Below are 21,206 nucleotides of genomic sequence, written 5' to 3' on the forward strand. Positions count from 1 at the left end.
GATTCTTCAGAATGTAAAGCATGTCGCATTACATCACACAACATAACCGGCTAACTTATTTCCAATCTCCTTGCAGGCTTGATGACTTGCTGCCAGTCCAACGCTAACACGATGCGACGTGCCCTGCCCAAATCGCTTCCGTGAACCGTAAGTAATCAACTGAACTCGGGAACCCTCCAGAAGCGCATGTACACATTCAAATCAAATGTGCCCGGCCAAGCGACAGAGGCAAAGCCCCCCGTACAGTAGAAATAATTCATCGGGCCCATATGTGATTTGCCATTAAGGCGGTGCAGAGGCGGTGGGACGGGACCACGCGTGACACCCGCACTGCGCCTTTAACCTTAAAAGCGCGCGCACGCAGTTAAGGCCCGGTATTTGTGCGGCAAAGCCCGCCTTTAATCAATGCGGCGCGATTGATCACTCGTCCCTGGGAGGAAGGGACATGGCAGGGAAATCAATTACACGTATGCAGTGCATAATCAAATTTCTGAAAAACGCTTGGCTAAGGGGAAATATTCAATCCCCACACACACAGACACACACATGGGAGATGTACGGGGGAAATGTCATTGCTCTGTTGAACAATATTCACATGAGTGAACGCGAGAGAGTCCGATACGTCGGTGTAGCTAATGACCCGGGAGATAATAAGGGATGCATAATTTAATATCTCTATTTATTCATTTAAGAGTGACGACTGGGGCAGATAATTACGCATTCATAAACGGAGGATTAGGCAGGTTTTGATTACGTGCAGGTGTGTCTGGTTTAACCGACTATTCTCTTGTTCAAGAAGGAGGGTCAGGCCGTCGTCTCCGTTTCTGCTCGGGATCATCTTACGCGTCTCAAGTGCTAGTCATACACTGTTACAACTGATGGCTTAAAAGTAACCCACATTGGGTGGAGTAGCTAACCCAGTGCTGGGTTCAAAAGGGACCAAGCCAAGCAGTGGATTGGGTTGAGGATTTGAAATTGGGTCAAGATTTGGATCCAACAAGTGGTAAAAAGTAACCATACTGATGAGTCTAAGGCTAGCAAGAAATGGGTTACCAAGTTCGTATCAGTATAGCTGTGTGTTTATAAATGCTAATTTTATTACCACTTCTTTTTTTTTTTTAAGAAGAAGCAACTTTCCTTGATCAGTTAACTCATTCAAACACAAAAACATATAAATACGTTTTTTAATACTTTCCCCTTCTCTCCTAAAAACGTATTTGCATGTTTTTAAAAATTGTATTTTTTAATGCTAGAGCATACCAAAGGTTTTTTTTTTTTTTTTTTTTCAGGAGAGCTCAGTATTGTTCATTCGATTTGACATCATCATTGCGCTCCTTTTTTTTAAAAAACAAACAAACAAATCAATTTAAAAAAATTTAATAAATGTTTTTTTTTTTTTAAATATATATACATATATATATACATATACACACACATATATATATATATATATTTTTTGTATGTGGGTGAGTATGTGTATGTGCGTGTGTGTGTGTGTGTGTGCGTGCGTGCGTGCGAGCGTGTGTGTATTCATCAGTTCACCTAAAGCCCATTAAAAAAAATCCCATACTAATAATATAATATAATAATAAATTGCCAAATGCAGAAACATCAATGTAAGTTATCACGATGTAGTGGCTCTCGCTAACAGACAGAATTAAGTAACCGGAATTAGGTTAAAAAATTCTATATATACGTAGACCATGTTTCTATAAATTTTGATATTTGGTTTTTATTTGCGGCAGATATTTTTTCCATTAAAATGTGATTTATGAGGAGGTTAGACCATTGTGAGGAGGTTAGACCATTGACCATACCAAAGGTTTTGATACAGCTTCTGACCATAAGAGGTCACTTTAAGCAATTGTAGTTATTACAAAAAAATGGCCAGCAGGTGGCAGCAGAGTATAAGAGATCAGCAAGGGATATGTTGCGACAAGCTCTTTTTGCCGTGTTTTCAACAGGTTTGTGAATAATCCTGAAACTTAGCTATATTCTAATGCTAATTGTTGCAAGGCGGAAACAGAAACAAATATACTTATTTTTCCTGATGAAAGAAAAGACTCTAATCTTTCTTTTGGTAGGTTCCATGTTTTTATAGCAATAGAACAGAATATTCTGTGGACCTTGCAAAATCTGTCAAAATCCGGTAAAACAGCCGGGGGCAAAGGGGGTTGCTTCAATGAAAATGGCTGGGAGTGAATGAATTAAGGACATCCACCAGTTTTGCAACTTGAAATTTTTCCATGGAGCGAATTGGAAGAGGCTCTGTTATGTTCTGGGGTTGCTTTGCCACAATCTGTACAGGGTACAAGAAAATCTCCACAGGCAATCAAGGCACTCTAGAGCAAAATGTGTTGCCCGGTGTCAGAAAGCTTGGTCTCAGGGGGGCCTCCGACTCGATAAAGACCCAAGAAAAGAACACTTTAGCTCTTGTGAAACATAGAGGCGGCTCGGACATATTTCTGGAGCTGCTTCAGTGAGGATTTTTTTTTAAATTCCCCAGTGTTTTCAACCGTGTGAATAATAAGGAAACTTTACTATATTCTAATGCTAATTGATGCAAAACGGAAACAGATACAAATCTACGTTCCATGTTTTTATAGCAATAGAACACAATATTGTGTTCTATACTGTGGCCCTTGCAAAATCTGTCAAAATCCAGTAAAACAGCCGGGAGCGAAGGGGGTTGCTTCAGTGAAAATGGCTGGAGTGAATGAGATAAATATAGTGATATATAGATTTACAGTAGATATAGATATGTGTACTGCCCCCTCCCCCTTTTCTTCCAAATAAGTACTTCAAATTCAAATAAAGGGCTGCTAATCACTGCGGTTATCTATCAGCCCAAATGTCCTTTTTCAAAAGTCCTAAAAGCTGCTGATTCATCAAGTTTCCCACGTGAAAAGTCTGCCATCCAGCATCAACAGCTAGCGCGTCCACGCTGGCTCCCGCGGCGCTCACTTCCCACACAAATCAGCGTTTACGCAACCGCGTGCACCCCCCCACCCCCACACACACTCCACAACAACCCCCCGCCGCACCTCCCCACCCCGCCTGTAAGCGCTATCGGCCCGCTGGTGGCCAGTCAGTTCACCTCTCGCCGGGGAGGTGTGCACTGCAGCCCCTTCTCCTCGCTCCCTGGTGTGTGTGTGCACGCTCCACTCCAGCTGGACGCTCCGTTCCGCGCACTCTCCTCCCTCAACTCCCCCCCCTCCCTGCCTTTTCACGCAACAAGCCAGTGCGCGCGGATGGAGGCGGGACTCTCTTTATTTTTCTCTCTTTCGGCAATGATGGGGCATTAAGGGGAAGCCGTTTTGAATGCGCACACACCAGCGCAGTCCAGTCGACAACATGCGGGGCGCGCGGTCTCTGCGCGGTGCCTGTGGATCGCTCTCGGACCTGGACGCTTGACTGAACCAGAAGAGGAGGACTGGGGGATCCCGCCTAGATGGAAGGACTTTGCATGGGCAAATGTGAATTATCCCGGCAAGGTAAGACCTGACATACTTTGTTTAAAAGCAGCGTTTTGCTTGCAGGTGGTGTAATGTTATTGTGGGCTCGCGTTTTTGCAGGGGAAACATCACTTTTCAAATTTGAGTGAAACTGTTGCATTTTTATGCCGTGGAAAGAGACATATTTGTTCTGCAAGTCAAACAGAAAATTTGATTGAATTCACTGTTTGCATCAGTCGTCTCGCATTGACTTTATAATAGTGAGATTATGCGTGGAAGACTCACACCCATGACTGGGGTGCCCATGAGCAAGGCACCGAATCCCATATAAACTGCTTTCGGAGAGCTAAAAGTCAACAGAGGGGTTCGATGTAGGCGGCAAATTTTGAAAACACAAAATGTAAGATTCAATTCTTTGGAAAATGAACGCGCTTGTGCAATAGCTTCGCTGGTGCTTTGTTCCCGGTCAAATTGACCCACTTTGAAGAACAAAAAAAGTTCATTTGAAAGTTAAAGCACTAATTAGTAAATGAAATGATTGGTCAGTAAATGAAGAATGATTTTAACTATGTTTATTAAGATTTTTGGGGGGGATCATTTCTGCCATTTTGGGATCATTTAACTCGCTCCAAGTCAAAGTGACCCAGGAATAGTATTGTTCTTCCTGAAAAATGAACAAATGCAAAGTTTGCAATAGTATTAATGTCAAATTAACCTCTGAAGTGAATGCCGGTAGCTTCATCACTGTGACGAGTTCATATTGATCCACTTGAACCATCCTGTTACTACGTTTTTTTTCTTTTTTAAGTACTAGTGTGTTTTCCTTATTATGTATACTTAACTATAAATCTTGATTGGAATGTGAGTAATGGACTTCATAACAATGTGTGTTGGCATTCCTGACACTTGTATAATTAAATGTGACATTATTGCTATTCTTGCCAAACGAACAATATAGTTGGGTTCAAATTTTGCAAATATGAGCAAAGTGTAAAATTCATGACAAGAAAGATGCTGTGTCTTTGGAATGATTGTTCCGTTCTAGTTGCTTAAGTACTGTGAGGAATTAAAAATCTTACATCATAGGTCAAACGGACCCATTTTTAGAACCCAAAAAAAAGCCTTCAAAATGTCACTTATTTGAACATTAAAAAGAGCTTAAACGTTAAAATGTTGTCAAATTGACCTAGGAACCGTTCTTGAGAAAGAAATATGAGGTTGAAATGCAGAACTCACATTTTCTCCGCCGTGTATAAAGCGTGCCATTAATGACAACAAAAATGACGATTCATCTTCTCGAATGTAGCTTCCGTCTTGCCCTCCACAAGAAATATTGACGTTTAAAGCTAAATGATTGATTCCGGCCACCACCTTCCCGGAGACTTGATGAAGCGGGGTCATTACCCGTGTTGTCGAGTGAATTTGTAATACCGCTGGATGTTTCCTCATTCAAACTCTTTGCTCTATTTCCTCAGCCATGGACAGACTTGCCTTAAAAGGACCCAGCGGCCGTTGTTAGGCTCTTTTTGGTGGACTTTTTTTAAACCGTCACAAGTCTTGTGGGTCTTGTCCGTCGCCATGGCCGAGAAGCTGGGACCCGCCGGGCTCAAACCCGCCAACGTCCTCCCCCTTCCCACCGTGCCGCCGGAACCCATCGACATCATCCGCACCAAAGCCCGCTCCCGCCGGGTGCGCCTGAACGTCGGCGGCCTCAACCACGAAGTCCTGTGGCGGACTCTGGACCGGCTGCCGAGGACCCGCCTGGGCAAGCTGCGGGACTGCAACACGCACGAGTCCCTGATGGAGGTGTGCGACGACTACAGCCTGAACGAGAACGAGTACTTCTTCGACCGCCACCCGGGGGCTTTCACCTCCATCCTGAATTTTTACCGCACGGGCAAGCTGCACATGATGGAGGAGATGTGCGCACTTTCCTTCGGCCAGGAGTTGGACTTCTGGGGGATTGACGAGATCTACCTGGAGTCCTGCTGCCAGGCTCGCTACCACCAGAAAAAGGAGCAGATGAACGAGGAGCTGCGTAGGGAGGCGGAGACCATGAGGGAACGTGAGGGGGACAGCGAGTTCGACAACACCTGCTGTTCGGAAAAGAGGAAGAAGCTGTGGGATCTCCTGGAGAAACCCGGATCCTCTGTCGCTGCCAAGGTAGGGAATCGAAAGCACGATCACACGACTGCCTGTCAAAGCTGAGTTACAGTGTGAGTTAATCACTCATTTTCTTTGTGGGGGAGATATTTCTCGTTTGTTGTGGGTGCACGGGCGGGATCATGGCGTACTGTAAAGTTATGCACAATATGGATCCGCATTTTTTTTTCATCAGTGCCCCCAATCTTACCAGGATCAAACAGGCATGCCGCAATGTCAATGCCACCCCTCGGTAATAAAACCGGCGACATCTCCTTCAACTCCCCCCCTCATCCTCTCCGCTGCCTCATTCCAGCCGCGTTCTGACTCCTCGCTTCTCAATTGGGTCAGGCAGCCTTGATGAAATCCAATCACTGGTCATATACGTCAGGTCTCAAATGCCCTGATCTCATCAGGGCAGGGCAGTGGCGGCCTGGGATTATATTCCATGTCAAGTGGATCATAAAGGAAGAGGGTGAATGAAGTGTGTGGTTTGATGGAACTTCTGTGACATCCGGCTCCTTTTTTTTTTTTTTTTTAATACTGTATCAGCCGTTTTCATGAATAGTCCGTTTTGAGGTCCTTGTGTTTATCTGGTAAATTGATACGTCATACCACTCTAATAACAGTTGGGTCAAAAATAACCTAATTATGGGTCCAAAATGGACAGATACTCTGACTTGGGTCAATTTGACCCAACTTTGAGTAAAGTATTTGGCCAAAACAACCCAAAAACTTTGTGTCAATAATTGGGTCATTTTGTATAGAACAACCCATAAAGTTGGGTCAATTTGACGCAACTTTCTGAGTTGTTTTGCACACAATAAAGGTCATTTTGTATAAAACAAGTCATAAAGTTGGGTCAAATCCTCTACTTGGGTTAATTTTACTCAATTTGGGGGTCAAAAATTGGGCCATTTTGTATAAAACAACCCAGAAAATTGGGTTAAATTGACCTGTTAAGTGGTCCATTGGGTTAATTTTGATCCAACTGTTTTGTTGAAAGGTCGGCACACCCTGGATTGGTCGCCAGTCAATAACAGGGCAGTGAGGGCGTCTATATACAAACATCCATTTTAATCACATTTATATAGCTATGGACATTTTAGAGACTTGAATTCATCTAACATGCATCTTTTTCAACATGAGAGTCAGGTGCACTTTTTTTTTTTTTTTTTTTTTTTTTTTTACTTTTGTGGGATTTGGACTTCAAGGTACCACTGTAATCCGTTTCGACAACAGCACAGGGATAATGTTTACGGTATTCCATTCCGTTCACTCATCTTTCATGTATTATTCCTGCACAAAAGCTCTAAGTGATTTGTGATTGCCTAGGATGCTCTCTGAGGTTCATAACTGCAATTGAGACAAACAGCGCTTGAACGGTGTAATCTAAAGCCAACTCCCCTCCATTCAATTTTTATTTATTTTTTTTTCTCAGGAGAGCTCAGTATTGTTCATTCGATTTGACATCATCATTGCTCTCCTTTTTTTTTTTAAAAAAACAAATAAATTAAAAAAATTTAATAAATGTTTTTTATATATATATATATATATATATACATATATATATAAAAAAAACAAATAAATTAAAAAAATTTAATAAATGGTTTTTTTTTTTATATATATATACATATATATATATATATATATACATATACACACATATATATATATATATATATATATATATATATATATTTTTTTTATTTTATTTTTTTTTTGGGGGGGTATTTGGGTGAGTATGTGTATGTGCGTGTGTGTGTGTGCGTGCGTGCGTGCGAGCGTGTATGTATTCATCAGTTCACCTAAAGCCCAATCCTCCCCTCCATTCAAAATGGCAGCTGATATTCATAAAGAGTTTGCCTTTCTCCAGACATGTATGTGGATCATTCTGATTGTGTTGAGCGCTTTGGGTGGAGATGGAGAACGTGACTTAAATGGCCCGGCCGGTCGTGTGATTGCGCTGTGGAGGGTTCATTTGAAAATAGACCTCGGATGACTGCGCCGTGAGGTCAGGGAAGCCTTTTAGAGGCCAAGGGCTGAACCTTTGAAAGCCGTCCATGAAAACATGCCGGTGCTAAGCTTGCACATACAGAGTCACTTGAGCAATGTTTGTGATGTAAGCGCAGTCATCGCTGGTGCAAAACGTTCTACACATTGCACTTGTAAAGGTCAATAATGTGAGAACCGAGCTTTTTCCAGCAGGGTCAGTCCGGCCGGGGTTACGTTAAGTTGAAGTGATAAAATGAATACAGTAAGAGGATAATCCCCTGTGGGAAAATTTTACGACAACAAGGAAATGACGTGGAGCATCATCATGTTTGAGAAGGATTTGTGAATTGTCCACTCAAGCCGTTCAGATGAGAAAAAAAAAAGCATCAAAAGAATTTAAGAGTTAAGGGAAAATAATATACGCAGAGAGAGAGATGTCAGAGATACATTCGTGGGAGTTGCGCCCCAGGATGCTGACTTGGATCTTTGCAAATCATTTTGCATGAATAATGAATGGAATGGTCACAGAGTGAGAAACGTTCGAATGCAGCAGCTTTTGCGTGCGCAACTGTGTGACTTTGGCCGTGAGCGACCGGATCAGGGTACAGATGCAGATCCAGAGGTTTAAACTCTTTGAGTTTAGGGATGAGGTAAAGGTGCAGATCCAGGGGTTTGGGTTTCGAGATCAGAATAAAGATGTGGCTACGGGGATTACGGGAGTTAAGGGTCAGGACGTTGCCTTCGGGATCAGGACAATTATCGTTGATACTGTAGGTTGTTAGTTTAGAGATCAAGTTAGGATGTGCCCTGAGGGGTTTGGGTCAGGATGGTGGGTCCGAAATCAGGATAAAGATGTGACCACAGTTTTCATGGTTGGCCAGACGTTTTCAGAAAAGGGATGCTGTGGGTGCCAGCCGATTTAAGCATTTTGACTGATCTTTTGACTGATCTTTCAAGGTCCACAGAAAATTATGTGTTTGGACTATGGAAACACACATACTACCAAATGAAAGATTGGACTCTCATCTTTCATCAGAAAAAAAAAGTTGTTTCTACCTTATTCCGTTTTTGAGTAATCAACAATAGAAAATGGCTAGTTTCACCTCTGTTTTGAAACAAACGTCTTTTAACGTCTTTGGCACTCCTCCATAGGAGTTTACTAAACGTTATTTAACGTTTTTGGCAGTCAAAGAGTTAAGGGATCGGGATAAAAATGCAGGCTTAGGGATCGGATGTTCAGTAGTGTTATAGATCAGCGTAGGAAATAGGGTTAAGAGATCAGAACAAAGATCACCATCAAGATTTTGATAGGTGTAATTTGGTGCTCAATGCAAGCATGCACGATTTGTCCTTTGTGTAGGTTTTGTATTCTAGTTGGATTTCCAAAAAGATACTTCACCCTTGTAACCATGAATCGTGTCGCTTTGATGGCATTTGTGAGTATACGTTGAGATTTGCATGCATTTATGGTTATGCATACCCACAAGCTGAGTCTCGTAATGCAATCAAGTATGTAATAAGTGTTTCGGATCCCATTCACCAGCTAGCAACTGCTTTTCCAATCAATATCCAGGAGCATTTTTACAGAGATGATTGTTTATTCTTGACATTTCTGCCTGTCGTTTTTAATCATCTGTTCATGTGATGCATATAAATGCAGGCAGGAATGTAATTTAGTGGCTCTTGTAGCTGCTTGTTGCCTCTCAAAGGCTTCTCGTTCTTACTTCACCGAACGGCGTATTTGGCCTCATACGATGTCGTTTTCCGATTCAGATATGAAAGATGGATATGAAAGTGAAGGAAATGCCGTTACTCAGCAGCTCTGCCTGCCGTGTTCTCAACCTTTTCCACGCTGGAATTGTGGTCGGTCTACGGAAGGTTAAATCAATAGGCGCTGACATTTCAGGGCAGGAAATTCTGGATTGTTTGTTGTCCACGTGCCATTTACTTTATGTTGTTGATAAGCCTGCCCACGGGTTGCTGAAATCAGATTTATCAAGTCATTTCTTTGTCCCAGCCTTGCAGCTAACTGGCGAGATAAGTTGCCCTCGCCTTGTACGAGTTACGGTGGTATCGCACATCTCTGCTTGGCCTTCTGCAAGCCGTCATGATGCATGGTTAGGTAGAGATACACCTTAACCCCCCCCCACAAACACTCACACACACACACACGCACACTTTCAGCCTCCCCGCAGTTGCATGAGCCCTCCAGCAGGCCTCTCCAATCAGCATAGCTTTGCATTTAGGCACCGGCACCAAAATCCTCTTATCCCGCAATCATAATCACATCAGACGGAACCTCCTAGATTGTAGGTGGCGTGGGTTTATTGTGGCAGAGGCAATGATATTTAGCACCCACGTGCCCAACATTCCGAACGGCTGCATGCGAGGTGTTTGCCAGGGATACGCGTCGATGTGTCATCGTAATTGTATGTGATGGAACAGCTTGATTTGAAAGAAAAAAAATCGGAGGCACAAATTAGGGTTGCACCGATTTATCGGCCCCGATTTTCTTAGTTTTGGGGGATCGGTGATCGGCCGATCCCTTAAATATAAACTGATCAATTCCATCTCTTTTCTATAACACTCTCCTCATTGCGGTATCTACACTCTAAAAACAGATGGGTCAAAAATAATCAAACTCTGGGTAAAAAATGGACCGATCCTCTACTTGGGTCAATTTTACCCAACTGAGAGTCAAAAATTGGGTCATTTTGTATAAAACAACTCAGAAAGTTGGGTCAGATCCTCTACTTGGGTTAATTTGACCCAACTTTGGGTAAAAAAAATTGGGCCATTTAGGATAAAACGACTCAGAAAATTGGGTCAGATCCTCTTCTTGGGTTAATTTGACCCAACTTTGGGTAAAAAAAATTGGGCCATTTAGAATAAAACGACCCAGAAAATTGGGTCAGATCCTCTTCTTGGGTTAATTTTACCCAACTGAGAATCAAAAATTGGGTCATTTTGTATAAAACAACTCAGAAAGTTGGGTCAGATCCTCTACTTGGGTTAATTTGACCCAACTTTGGGTAAAAAAAATTGGGCCATTTAGGATAAAACGACTCAGAAAATTGGGTCAGATCCTCTTCTTGGGTTAATTTGACCCAACTTTGGGTAAAAAAAATTGGGCCATTTAGAATAAAACGATCCAGAAAATTGGGTCAGATCCTCTTCTTGGGTTAATTTTACCCAACTGAGAGTCAAAAATTGGGTCATTTTGTATAAAACAACTCAGAAAGTTGGGTCAGATCCTTTACTTGGGTTAATTTGACCCAACTTTGGGTAAAAAAAATTGGGCCATTTAGAATAAAACGACCCAGAAAATTGGGTCAGATCCTCTTCTTGGGTTAATTTGACCCAAATTTGGGTAAACAAAAATTGTATAAAAATAACCCATGAAGTTGGGTCAGATCATCTACTTGCGTTAATTTGACAAAATTTGGGGGGGGGGGGGGGGGGGGAGAGCCATTTTATATAAAACAACCCATAAAGTTGGCTCTACTTGGGTTAATTTGACCCAACTTTGGGTCGAAAATTGGGCCATTATTTATAAACCAACCCAGGAAATTGGGCTAAATTGACCCTTAAAGTGGATCGGTTCTTTTTTTTTTTATCCATAATTGGGTTATTAGAGCCTATCCAATATAGATTTACCAGACAGCCCTGCTCTCAACCGTCCCCGTTCCCATTCATTCACCAATGATGTTTCTGGAATGTGAAGGAAGCTGTAATAGCTGGAGTAAATCCATGCAAAACTCATCTTCTGAGTATGAGGTAGAATCTAACTTGCCGTTATATGGAGAGTTTCAGACTCAGTGATGGAGGTGCACTTCCACTTTTCCAAAATACAAAGGAAAAAAACCTGGCACTCCCAAATGCCTATCACTTGAAATAGTTTTTGCTGATAATGTAACACTCGTGTGCATCCCAACAGGCACATCCCAAGGTCGTATTCAAAGCAAAGAGGCCGGTATTGATCTCGCTAAAGCTGCGTTTCTAGTAAATAAAGGAGCGTCTTCCTCAGTCTCGAGTTGAAAGGGAACTTGTGAGAGTGCAGGGGAGGTTATTTAGAGAGAGCCACTGATGCAGCGAGCGCCGTTTGTCGATGTCAATTAGCCGGGCTGGGATGAAAACACAATCGGCCAGCTCCTCGGAACGTTATCGAACCAGATCTATCGTCGGAATTGAGATAGAAACAGAATGATATCTGTCTTGACTTCATTTATTCGGATGACGCTACCACCATAAAACCCAGCGTGTGTGTTCTTTTTTTTGCTTTGCTTTGCTAAAAGCAAGCCTCCACCTCACTTGCTTTCATTTGCTTGATTACCACAGAGGGCTCGCATGTGGAAGAATTACAGCTCGAGGCCCCCACCGGGCGGGTGTTGCCTCGCACGTGCGCCGTGATTTATCAATTAGGCCGCATAGGAAACGGCGAGGAAAAGGCAAAGTTGGCGTGGGCAAAACAATTTCAATTCAATCTCATATAAATATGCATGAAAAAAAGAGGGGCCTGTTGACGAGGCTTGACAATACGAATTTGGATCAGGACCAAAAATGCAGTCTTAACAACTGATGAAGCCTGCTCAGATGAGAGACAAAATGTCTTCTAAGACAACCAAAACAGTCTAATTGCGATGGATTCAAACCAGCCACCACAGACTGCACACTTAAATATTTCCAACTGAATAAAACGGTTGGATTACAGATGAAACATGTTCAACCAACAAGAAGTCCAGTTCCCTCGATTCAACCGTTGCGGGTGTACGCCTTAGCTGATGTGGTCGTTATTGACCTTTTTCTTGTTTTGCCGGTCGCAGCCAAGCAGTGCTCCCCATTTTGCCTCGATTGCGTCAAGACATTGCTAATCAAAAGCCGGCAAAGATGTGTTCGAGTGGGGAAAAAAATGTCAGAGGTTGCCTCGCTCAATGTTGCCTCTTCGTCCTGCCTTCATTTTACTCGTTTACCGTCCCCGGCAGGTGTCGCAAATTGCGGGGAAGAAAAGCCAGCGGTGGCGGGGGGAAAGTGATCATTCCCGTGAACGCTAGGTGTCCATTACATGCGCCACCGATCTCACACACACACACACGAGCTGGTGGACTTTGTAACACCGCGCGCCCTTGTGCAGACACGCGCAGCTTTTTATTTGAAAATAAAAAGCTGAGCTCAGCTTTTTTCCCTTCCAGTGCAGGAAGTTATTGCCACCCTGACATCTCCCTCCCTCGCTCGCTCGCCAACGCTTTGAGAAGCCTTCACCCCGCCCTTCCGCTTTCTCCCTCGCACTGTACGCCAGGGCAGCTGCTCTCACGGCCTCTACTTGAAAAAGCTTTTCAGTAACATTGCCAACGAGCCTTCACGTCCTCTTAAAGCTCTCCTGCTTCCCGGCGCTTCCTCTCGTCGCCTCGCCGCTCTCCAGGGGAGGACGCTGGCTTTCCTGCCTGGGAGTGCAGCTGATTGGAATTCAAAGCGGTGTTGTTGCATTTGCCGCCCTATCGATCACCTTCAGTATTCATCAAAGTGCGGCCTGAGGTGGCTCGGCTTGCTGCGCTTATCAGTGAAATGTACAAACCTTTGCTCCGCTTGTGGTCCGAAGCAGAGCCCTCTAGCTCTGGCGCTGCAGGTTCCAATTGAGTGCTACCGGATTATGCTGTTTACATTTACTGACCATCTGAAACAATCTCAACCGATAATTCTGTGGGGTGAAGAAATATTGACATAATCTGATTAATAATTGCTCAATCTGATATGTCCCGATCTTGACATGCAAAAAAAAAATGTAGTTGTCACTAGAAGCAACTCAGCGCAAATGCAAAGAGCGCTTGGCAACCTTCGTTTGTGTTTGCGCCGTTGCCACGGCGACCGCCACCCGCACCGCGATGACTTATCGACACCGAGCGAGCGCTTGGTCTCTGCCCAGGCTACGTGAGAAGGCAGAGGCAGCTGGTACGTCGCCGCCCCGTCACACCACCGACCTCGCATGCAAATCCGAGGGAAGCGTTTTTGACTCGACTTCTATGCCTCCTTTTTGATTTCCACGCGTTTTAATACTCTTTTTTTTTTTTTTTTTTTTAAGTCTTCCTCGCGAGGTTATGATGAAGTTGAACTCATTCGGTCTTATTTACTGCACCTACGCGATATCCCATTTAAAGGTTTAATAATCTCGCCTTCCTCCACTGTTGAAGATATTCTGAGGAGAAGCAGACAGGGCAGCTTTTGTGTTTATGTGCAAGAAGGAAAAAGAATGTCTCTTCTAGAACTATCCGACGTTTTTACAGCACTTTAGCAGCCAAAGGATGACTTGCATGGAAGTCATTATTTAAAAATAAAACCCCGAGGGGAACAGAAAAAGTGAGGTTAAAAGGGTTTGCAGCCACTTGTTAGTAGCCAAAGCACATGATTCTGCAGCAACATTCAAAATCTATACATATACTGTATGATATTTAGCTCCCTTAAAGATTTTTATATTTTAAATGATTGTATTTTTTTATTTGCTTGTAAAATAAAATTGCGTTTAATTCATAACAATGTACGTATACATTATTTACAAGCTGTTAAAAAAAAATATATATTTTATAATTGTATTATTTTTGTTGTTTTATTATTTTCAGTTAAGCTGTTCAATTGATTTTGCAATTATTTAAATATACATAAAATATTAACAAATGTTATTTTAAGTAATTTTGTCATCTATTCCAGTTTTTGTATTTGATTATTAAACAAAGTAAATTTTAATTTATGATAACTAATTAATAGCATGTTGAGAATTTACGGATTTTACATTTGTTTTTATCATTAGATATTTTTTTTTAATTTATGATTTATTTAAATAAATGATTGGAGATAATGATTTATTTACATTTATTTTATTGTATTGTTTTATTATTAATTAGCACTCCGTAATGAATCTTTGTGGTTTTTTTTGTTTTATTTGTTCATGTGTTTAAAAAGCAACAACAACAACAACCAATAATTGGTAAAAATCAGCAAACAAAATCAGATTTTTGCCAATCTTAAGAGAGCTAATATAGTGATTAATTTGGGCGGCTGATTAAAAAAGCAAAGGTTTTATTTTATTTTTTATTTACATTATTTCTATGAAAATATGCATCAGTCACATTTTAGAATTGTTATAGTAACAATACAATTAAAAAAAATATATTAGTAATAATTATGGATTGATCGCATTTTCTGTATATATTTTATACAGAAAAATACAATATCATATTTTTGGGGTATTGCTGAACAAGTAGGATAGAAGAGAATGAGTGGTATAGAAAATGGAACTCCTTTAATGCAGTCAATTAAAATTTCAATTATTTCTCCAAATTGTCTTTTTCTCTCTCTCAATGCTGTCATTCAAAGCTTATGTATTAGCAAAAAACGAACTGTGTGTATCCACTCATTAATAAACACTTAGCAAAAATGTGTCAATAATTACGATTAGGGTTATAGTTAGCTGCTTGTTGTTTTTTAACTCTTTGACTGCCAGACGTTTTCAGAAAAGGGATGCCGTGGGTGCCAGCCGATTTAAGCATTTTTGACTGATCTTTCAAGGTCCACAGAAAATTATGTGTTTGGACTATGGAAACACACATTCTACCAAATGAAAGATTGGACTCTCATCTTTCATCAGAAAAAAAAGTTTGTTTCTACCTTATTCCGTTTTTCAGTAATCAACAATAGAAAATGGTTAGTTTTATCTCTGTTTTGAAAAAACGTCTTTTAACGTCTTTGGCACTCCTCCATAGGATTTTACTAAATGTTATTTAACGTTTTTGGCAGTCAAAGAGTTAAATGCACAATCATGACTTTTAACTACTAGTACAGTTTATAAGCCACAAACAAGACACTCTTAACTCCACCCTTCAAGCTTCCTCTTGTGTGAAATCCGCTGGTCTCACTTGGCCCGCCGCTTAAGTGTCCTTCAGCCCGTTCACCTTTGCTCCCAAATCACTCGGCGCCTTGACTCTTTCCCGCAGCGGGTCGCACCCAACAGGCTCGGGCTTAACGGCGCTTGGCCGCCACTTCTGGCAGCGACCCAGCAACCATTTCCCCCCCCCCAAGTATTCTTGTTTTGCAATAAATACCTCTTAAAGGAGTGTGACGCTATCCAAAGGCCACACTGTAGTCTTAAGTATGCGCAGTTCTTCTGTTCCAAAGTAATGAATAAGGTGTCGGGGAGCAAATAACAACGCTAATGCTGATGGATGATTGTTGACGCCCAGCAAAGTAGCGCCCACGTTGTCCCGTTTCCAGCAGAACAGTACTTGTTCCATTCTAGCATTGGCTTCTTCAGACTATATTTTATTAAACTTGTAGTGGAACGCAGTATAACAATAAATCTTTTTTTTGTGATCTAACCGGGGCAGCAAGTGACCACTGGACTTCCCATGTTTTGTCAGGAATCGGTTCTTGAGACTATTTTTGTGAATCCTCTCAAGATATACCTGCTAACCATGTTTTGATGTTGCTTTTGAGGGTTGGAGTTTCTTTGAAGAGCCCCTAGAGATGGCCAAAATGACCAGAAAATGCAAGACCTTTTGTGTCTTTTCACACATGGGTTTTTCAGGATTTTTTTGTAGGTCTATGTCTACCAAAAGTCATTTTGCAAAACGAAACCAACTGTTCGATTAGGCCGTTGTGTCACTGTAACCTGTCCTGATTTAATATATTCCTATCTATCTGCACGCACACCAACACAGTATGAGAGTAGAAACCATTTCTGACAGATTAGACCTTCTTCCGCATCCATCAGAACAGGCTCCACAGCTACTACTGTACTCGATCTTTCTGGCATCCAGTAAATTGTTCAACTGAGAATATGCAGTCTCCTGGTTGTTATTGTTAGTATAGCGAGCATTCGAGATAAAATAACTAGTGAAAGTTCCCATCAGAACTTTACGCATGATAGACAAACGACTAAATTTAGTGCTGCTAGGTAAAACCAGATTCGGGGGCTGAATAAAAGACTTCATAAAGGCTAAAGTGGCCATTGATAGGGAAATGCATCCCTATTCCTACACTGGCTAGTCCACTATATAACTCCATTTATGTTGCGATGAAAGTCACAGATAGACACCATAAAGCTGGATTTAGCGGCAGATATAAAGTGCGCCTCCTAATAACACATTGGCACATTAACAACACCGAGCAACTGCGTGCAATTATCCAGACTATAAAGCGCAGGAAATATGGATTCTCTCCCCCCCGCGCTTTCTGGGAATACCGACAAGAGATTAGGATGTTTTATTTAAATGTTCTGCCGCATTGTGAATGGCCAAAGACTAATGCGGATTATCATGTCAAGTATTAAATCAGTCGTCGAGGCAGTAATTTATCCACCCTCGGATACACGGTTCATCCCGTCTGTCAGGGCTTCGATATGGATTTTTTTCAGCTTTATTCACATGTATTCAGAAATTGCGCTGCTTAATCTTTGTCCCTTTAAAAAAAAAAAAAACATTTTTTGATAAGGTCTACGCCATCTCGTCGTCAACATTGTTAACAATGCATACAAGCAGTTGTGGTACAACATTTTTGTCTCCATTATTTCACAATTAAATAGCGGACCGTTTCTTGCTCTTCTACAATGACTAGTTTGTGGAGCACATTTCCTTCCTGATTTATTTCATCCTTCTTGAACGGGTGCTTCAAAAGTTTAGGAAAGGCCACTTAAAAGATGGCATAAATATTCATCTCAAAGTATGTACCACTAAGATGTGTGTGGCAGGTTCCAGGTCCTTCACGCCGTGGATTATATGTGACCGTGTAAATCCCTGCCAGCCTCCTGTCAGTCTGACTCACTGACGCGCACCCTCGAACCGACGTGCCGCCGCTTCCGCCCGCCTTAATCCCCCCCCCCCATCCGTGTCAACAGCAAGCGCCCTCAAGACAGAAATGAAGTGTCTTGTTTTACTCTTGACAAATCAATTAGCGGCGTTGGATGTTAAACTGGGCCAAAGGCGTTAAAACTATTATCGGGAATTGGAGGCTGGATGAAGTGTTAGTAGTGGGGGTAGGGTAAGTGCTCAAAGGGGGCTCTGATTTGCCAGGGTCTGCCACCTAATCCTAATCCGAGATGTGAATTGTCTCAAAAGTCTCAAAACATGTTCTTAAAACGAAGCAATCGATAAACGCATGCTCGTGCTAGGCTAATAGTTGACCATACACAAGGATCATCAATGATGATCAGATCAGACACACACCCTCAAATTTGTAATGATTGTCAGTATGTGCGTACCCCCAATCAAGATGCCTTTCGCCTCTTGTCACCAAGGTCCACACCTCCCGGGGACATGGCGCTAATGCGACAACACACATGTCGACATTCATCCCGGCGGCCGTCTCACGGCACAAACTCCAGCCTGCCGCACATGACATTAGCGCATGTGAGCACGAGCGTGTAGGAGTGCCAATGCGGCACATTGCGCGACCAGCCATGTAGAACACGGCAGCCAATATCAAGTACAAGCTTGGAAAATGCTCAAGATCAGGGATGGGCAACTTAAAATGATGGCGGGGCCCACAATTTAGCTTTGACACAACAGCCGCTTATCCAATTACGCGAAAATACAGGTTTGTGTCACTTTTTTAAAGTTTTTGGAGGACACAAATTCAGTAACTCCTCGTGCACTTCAAACGAACTGTCAACGGTTCTTGCAAAGAAAACAAATGGCTGTTTTTTTGTATTGTTTTGGATTGTTGTTGTAGTGTCGACGTAGATTAAAATCTTTCTTGACAGATAGCATCTCTCTCTTTTTTTAATGTTTTATTTTTATTTATTATTATTTTATTTAAATTTTAAATATATTTTTATTTTTATTTTATTATTTATATTTTTATATATATATTTTTTTTTTCCAGATAGCAACTCTAACCAAACTAGGACCTGCTCGCTCTTCTTCTCTAAAGAAGAAGTACTTGTCTCGGCATGGTAGGCGATGTCTGCCATCTAGTGGTGAACACTGCTGTTACTAACTTACTAATCAGCTTCATTAAAAAGTTTTCGTTTCAAAAACTGAAAAGGGCCTGCAGGCTGCTAGTTACTTCTATTTGTTTCAGTGTGGAAAAAGATTTGAAGCAAAAAAACTGTCAGCGAGACAGACGCATGGAGTTTAGAGCATAAAGCCGCAAAGTAAAGCGAGTCAAATTTCACAAACACGGTTTGGATCAATAGTTCCTTGATGTATCGCAACTTTGGTTGCCATCAGTTTTGCTGTGTTCGATGTTAACGTCAAGGTTGTTGGCTCCTGTATGGGAGTACAAAGCCATACACACACTAACACACACACACACACACACACACACACACACTGTCCCTGCTGTCAGATGGCCCTAAATGTTTAATGAGCATGTTTGTTGAGCCCTGCTGCAGTATTAAACTGAAGCACAACAAGAGACCACCTAAAAACTTGGCTTGTACTGTATATACTCATCTGGCTTATGTTGTATTTTAAAAGAAACTTTTCATTAGTTTGTAGGAGTTTTACACTGCTGATAGTTTTTTTTAATCTGTATTAAAAACAAATTTTTCCACTTGCTGTCGACAGAAGATGACATCACCTGTGACCCGTGCTAGTTAACGACCAATCACGGCTTACCTGTTTTCTGGGTTTGGTCAGCAAACTGAGCCACGATTGGTCGTTACCTACTTCCTCCGCACAGGCGATGTCATCTTCTGCCGAAAGTAAGTGGAAAGAAATGTTTTTAAAGGCATTAGTTGTACATGAAAAATAATGAAGTTATCAAATTAATTCTGGACAAAATAATAACTTTTTACTGCTGAAAATGGCTCAATGGGTCAAGTATTTCTTTAAAGCGCCATCTTACTATATAAAACAATTCCGGTAGCTGCTAATCCATAATGCGCGGCGGCGGCGGCTATTTAAAGTCCCGTGTCAAATTTAGCGGCCGCAGAGCCGCACGGGATGTCACTTTATCATCCTGATGGCTTCGTCTTCGTCTCTGCTACATATAGAAAGGGATGAATTGGGAGCTTCTGTTAATCAGATCATCAAAAAGAAGATACTGTGATGGCGGGATTGGCCATCAGTCTACTTTATCTACCTCATCTACGACATAACTAAACTATTGACCTACCACTCTGCCTGCATACCTCATAACTTTACGTGCCGCGGCCGGAAATGGCATCGTTATTTTGGGACGATCGTTAAGACAGAGAAGCCTCGATCGGTCAATAGTTCGTTGGGTGGAAACTCCTATATATACTGTATTAATAATTTTAATTAGGGATATTTTGGGAAAATAAACTTCAAAAGACAAACTCAGCAGTCCAATTGCGATCCATACCAATACCCTGAGAAAATTACCCTCCCTACCTTCAACGATTATAGTCATGTGACCCTCACTCACCCATAATAGCTCCTCCAATACACCCACAACAGGTGTATACATTTCCGTACCAAATCCGACATGAACTACCCACTGCCCACAATGCGATCCATACCCGTGTCGGGTTGCTTGAGAGAGAAGGTCAGGGAATTACGTGTCGCACCATTGTAAACAACAACGATGCTAATAATCTAAGCGCCTCAAACATCCCCAGTTTTAAATTCGCCACGCCAGAGTGCGTTCCAACTGTTGACTCATACCGTCGGGGGGCTCCCTCCGAAGTTCAGCTCCTCTCCTGCGTTATTTATAGCGGCCAAGAAAAAGACAAGACGTAACCAAGACAACAGCGGGGGGATACTTTCACACTTGGAAAAAAGCATGTAATTACGTCTCTTCCTGTCAGCGTATGACACAGCTGCCTGATTATAGAGAACAGCGAATACGTTCAGAAGGCGACGGTGGAACAGATTGTTCAGGTAATAACATTGTTGTTGTTGTTTTCGCCAAAACAACATTGTCAAGATAATCTGCGCTCCAAAAAAAAAACCCATATTTTTCCTCCTCCACGATGTGAGTGCTGTGGTCAGGCGATGATGAAGGGCATAACAATACGGCACACACCGGCGAGCGACTGATTAGGGAGGTTAGAGGAGTAATTATGCAGCTGCGTGGACGAGTTAATTAAAAGGAAGCGAGCGCAGAGATCGCGGGGCTGACTGTTGAGTTATTTGAGTGACTATCTTCAGTCTTTTCCTTAAATAGAAAAAAGACAACAACAGCAAGGAATGTTGGTAATAAACTCATACGGCACCTGCTCTTATTATTTATTAGTTTGGTGTTTGTCCGGTGTTTAGATCATGTTGAGTACCACACACCAGAAGTGGCAAACCCAGGTCCAGAAAATAAATACCCTGCCATAGTTTGGCATTAGCCCCAGGTGCTAGCTAGCTAGCTAGCTCCCTAGCAGGTAAACAAGCCCTATGGGAGCTAGCTAAGGAGCTCGCTAGCTAGCACCTGGGGCAAAAGACAAACTGTGGCAGGGTTTTTACTTTCTGGACCTGGATTTGCCACCTCCGCCCACCACCCACTAAACTTTGGAAAGAAACCGGAGTACCTGGAAAAAAACGTTGAGTTGAAATTTGCATTTCGTTAGCATTTAATCACCAGCATGCTCTGCTAACTGCTAGGCTAATATGCAACAAACCACATTGAGAAATATTGCACATTGTGAACCTATTGAGCTAGTCACCGCTACCAGGA

The 21,206-nt window shown here is 42.0% G+C and overlaps 1 protein-coding gene across 6 annotated transcripts in view; it reads left to right on the forward strand.

Moving 5' to 3' along the window:
• The window catches only part of kcnb2b (potassium voltage-gated channel subfamily B member 2b), a 103,903-nt gene that overhangs the window by 42,139 nt on the left and 40,558 nt on the right, over positions 1-21,206 (forward strand). For 5 of the 6 annotated variants that reach the window (XM_077554046.1, XM_077554045.1, XM_077554047.1 and 2 more), the window contains one exon: positions 77-5,618. In XM_077554046.1, the coding sequence (XP_077410172.1) occupies positions 4,893-5,618 (726 nt within the window). In that variant the 5' untranslated portion in view covers positions 77-4,892. The remainder of the gene's footprint in view (positions 1-76; positions 5,619-21,206) is intronic. The other variant, XM_077554051.1, reaches the window with a different exon arrangement.

The sequence above is a fragment of the Vanacampus margaritifer genome, chromosome 20 (genome assembly GCF_051991255.1).
Source record: "Vanacampus margaritifer isolate UIUO_Vmar chromosome 20, RoL_Vmar_1.0, whole genome shotgun sequence".
Lineage (NCBI taxonomy): Eukaryota > Metazoa > Chordata > Actinopteri > Syngnathiformes > Syngnathidae > Vanacampus > Vanacampus margaritifer.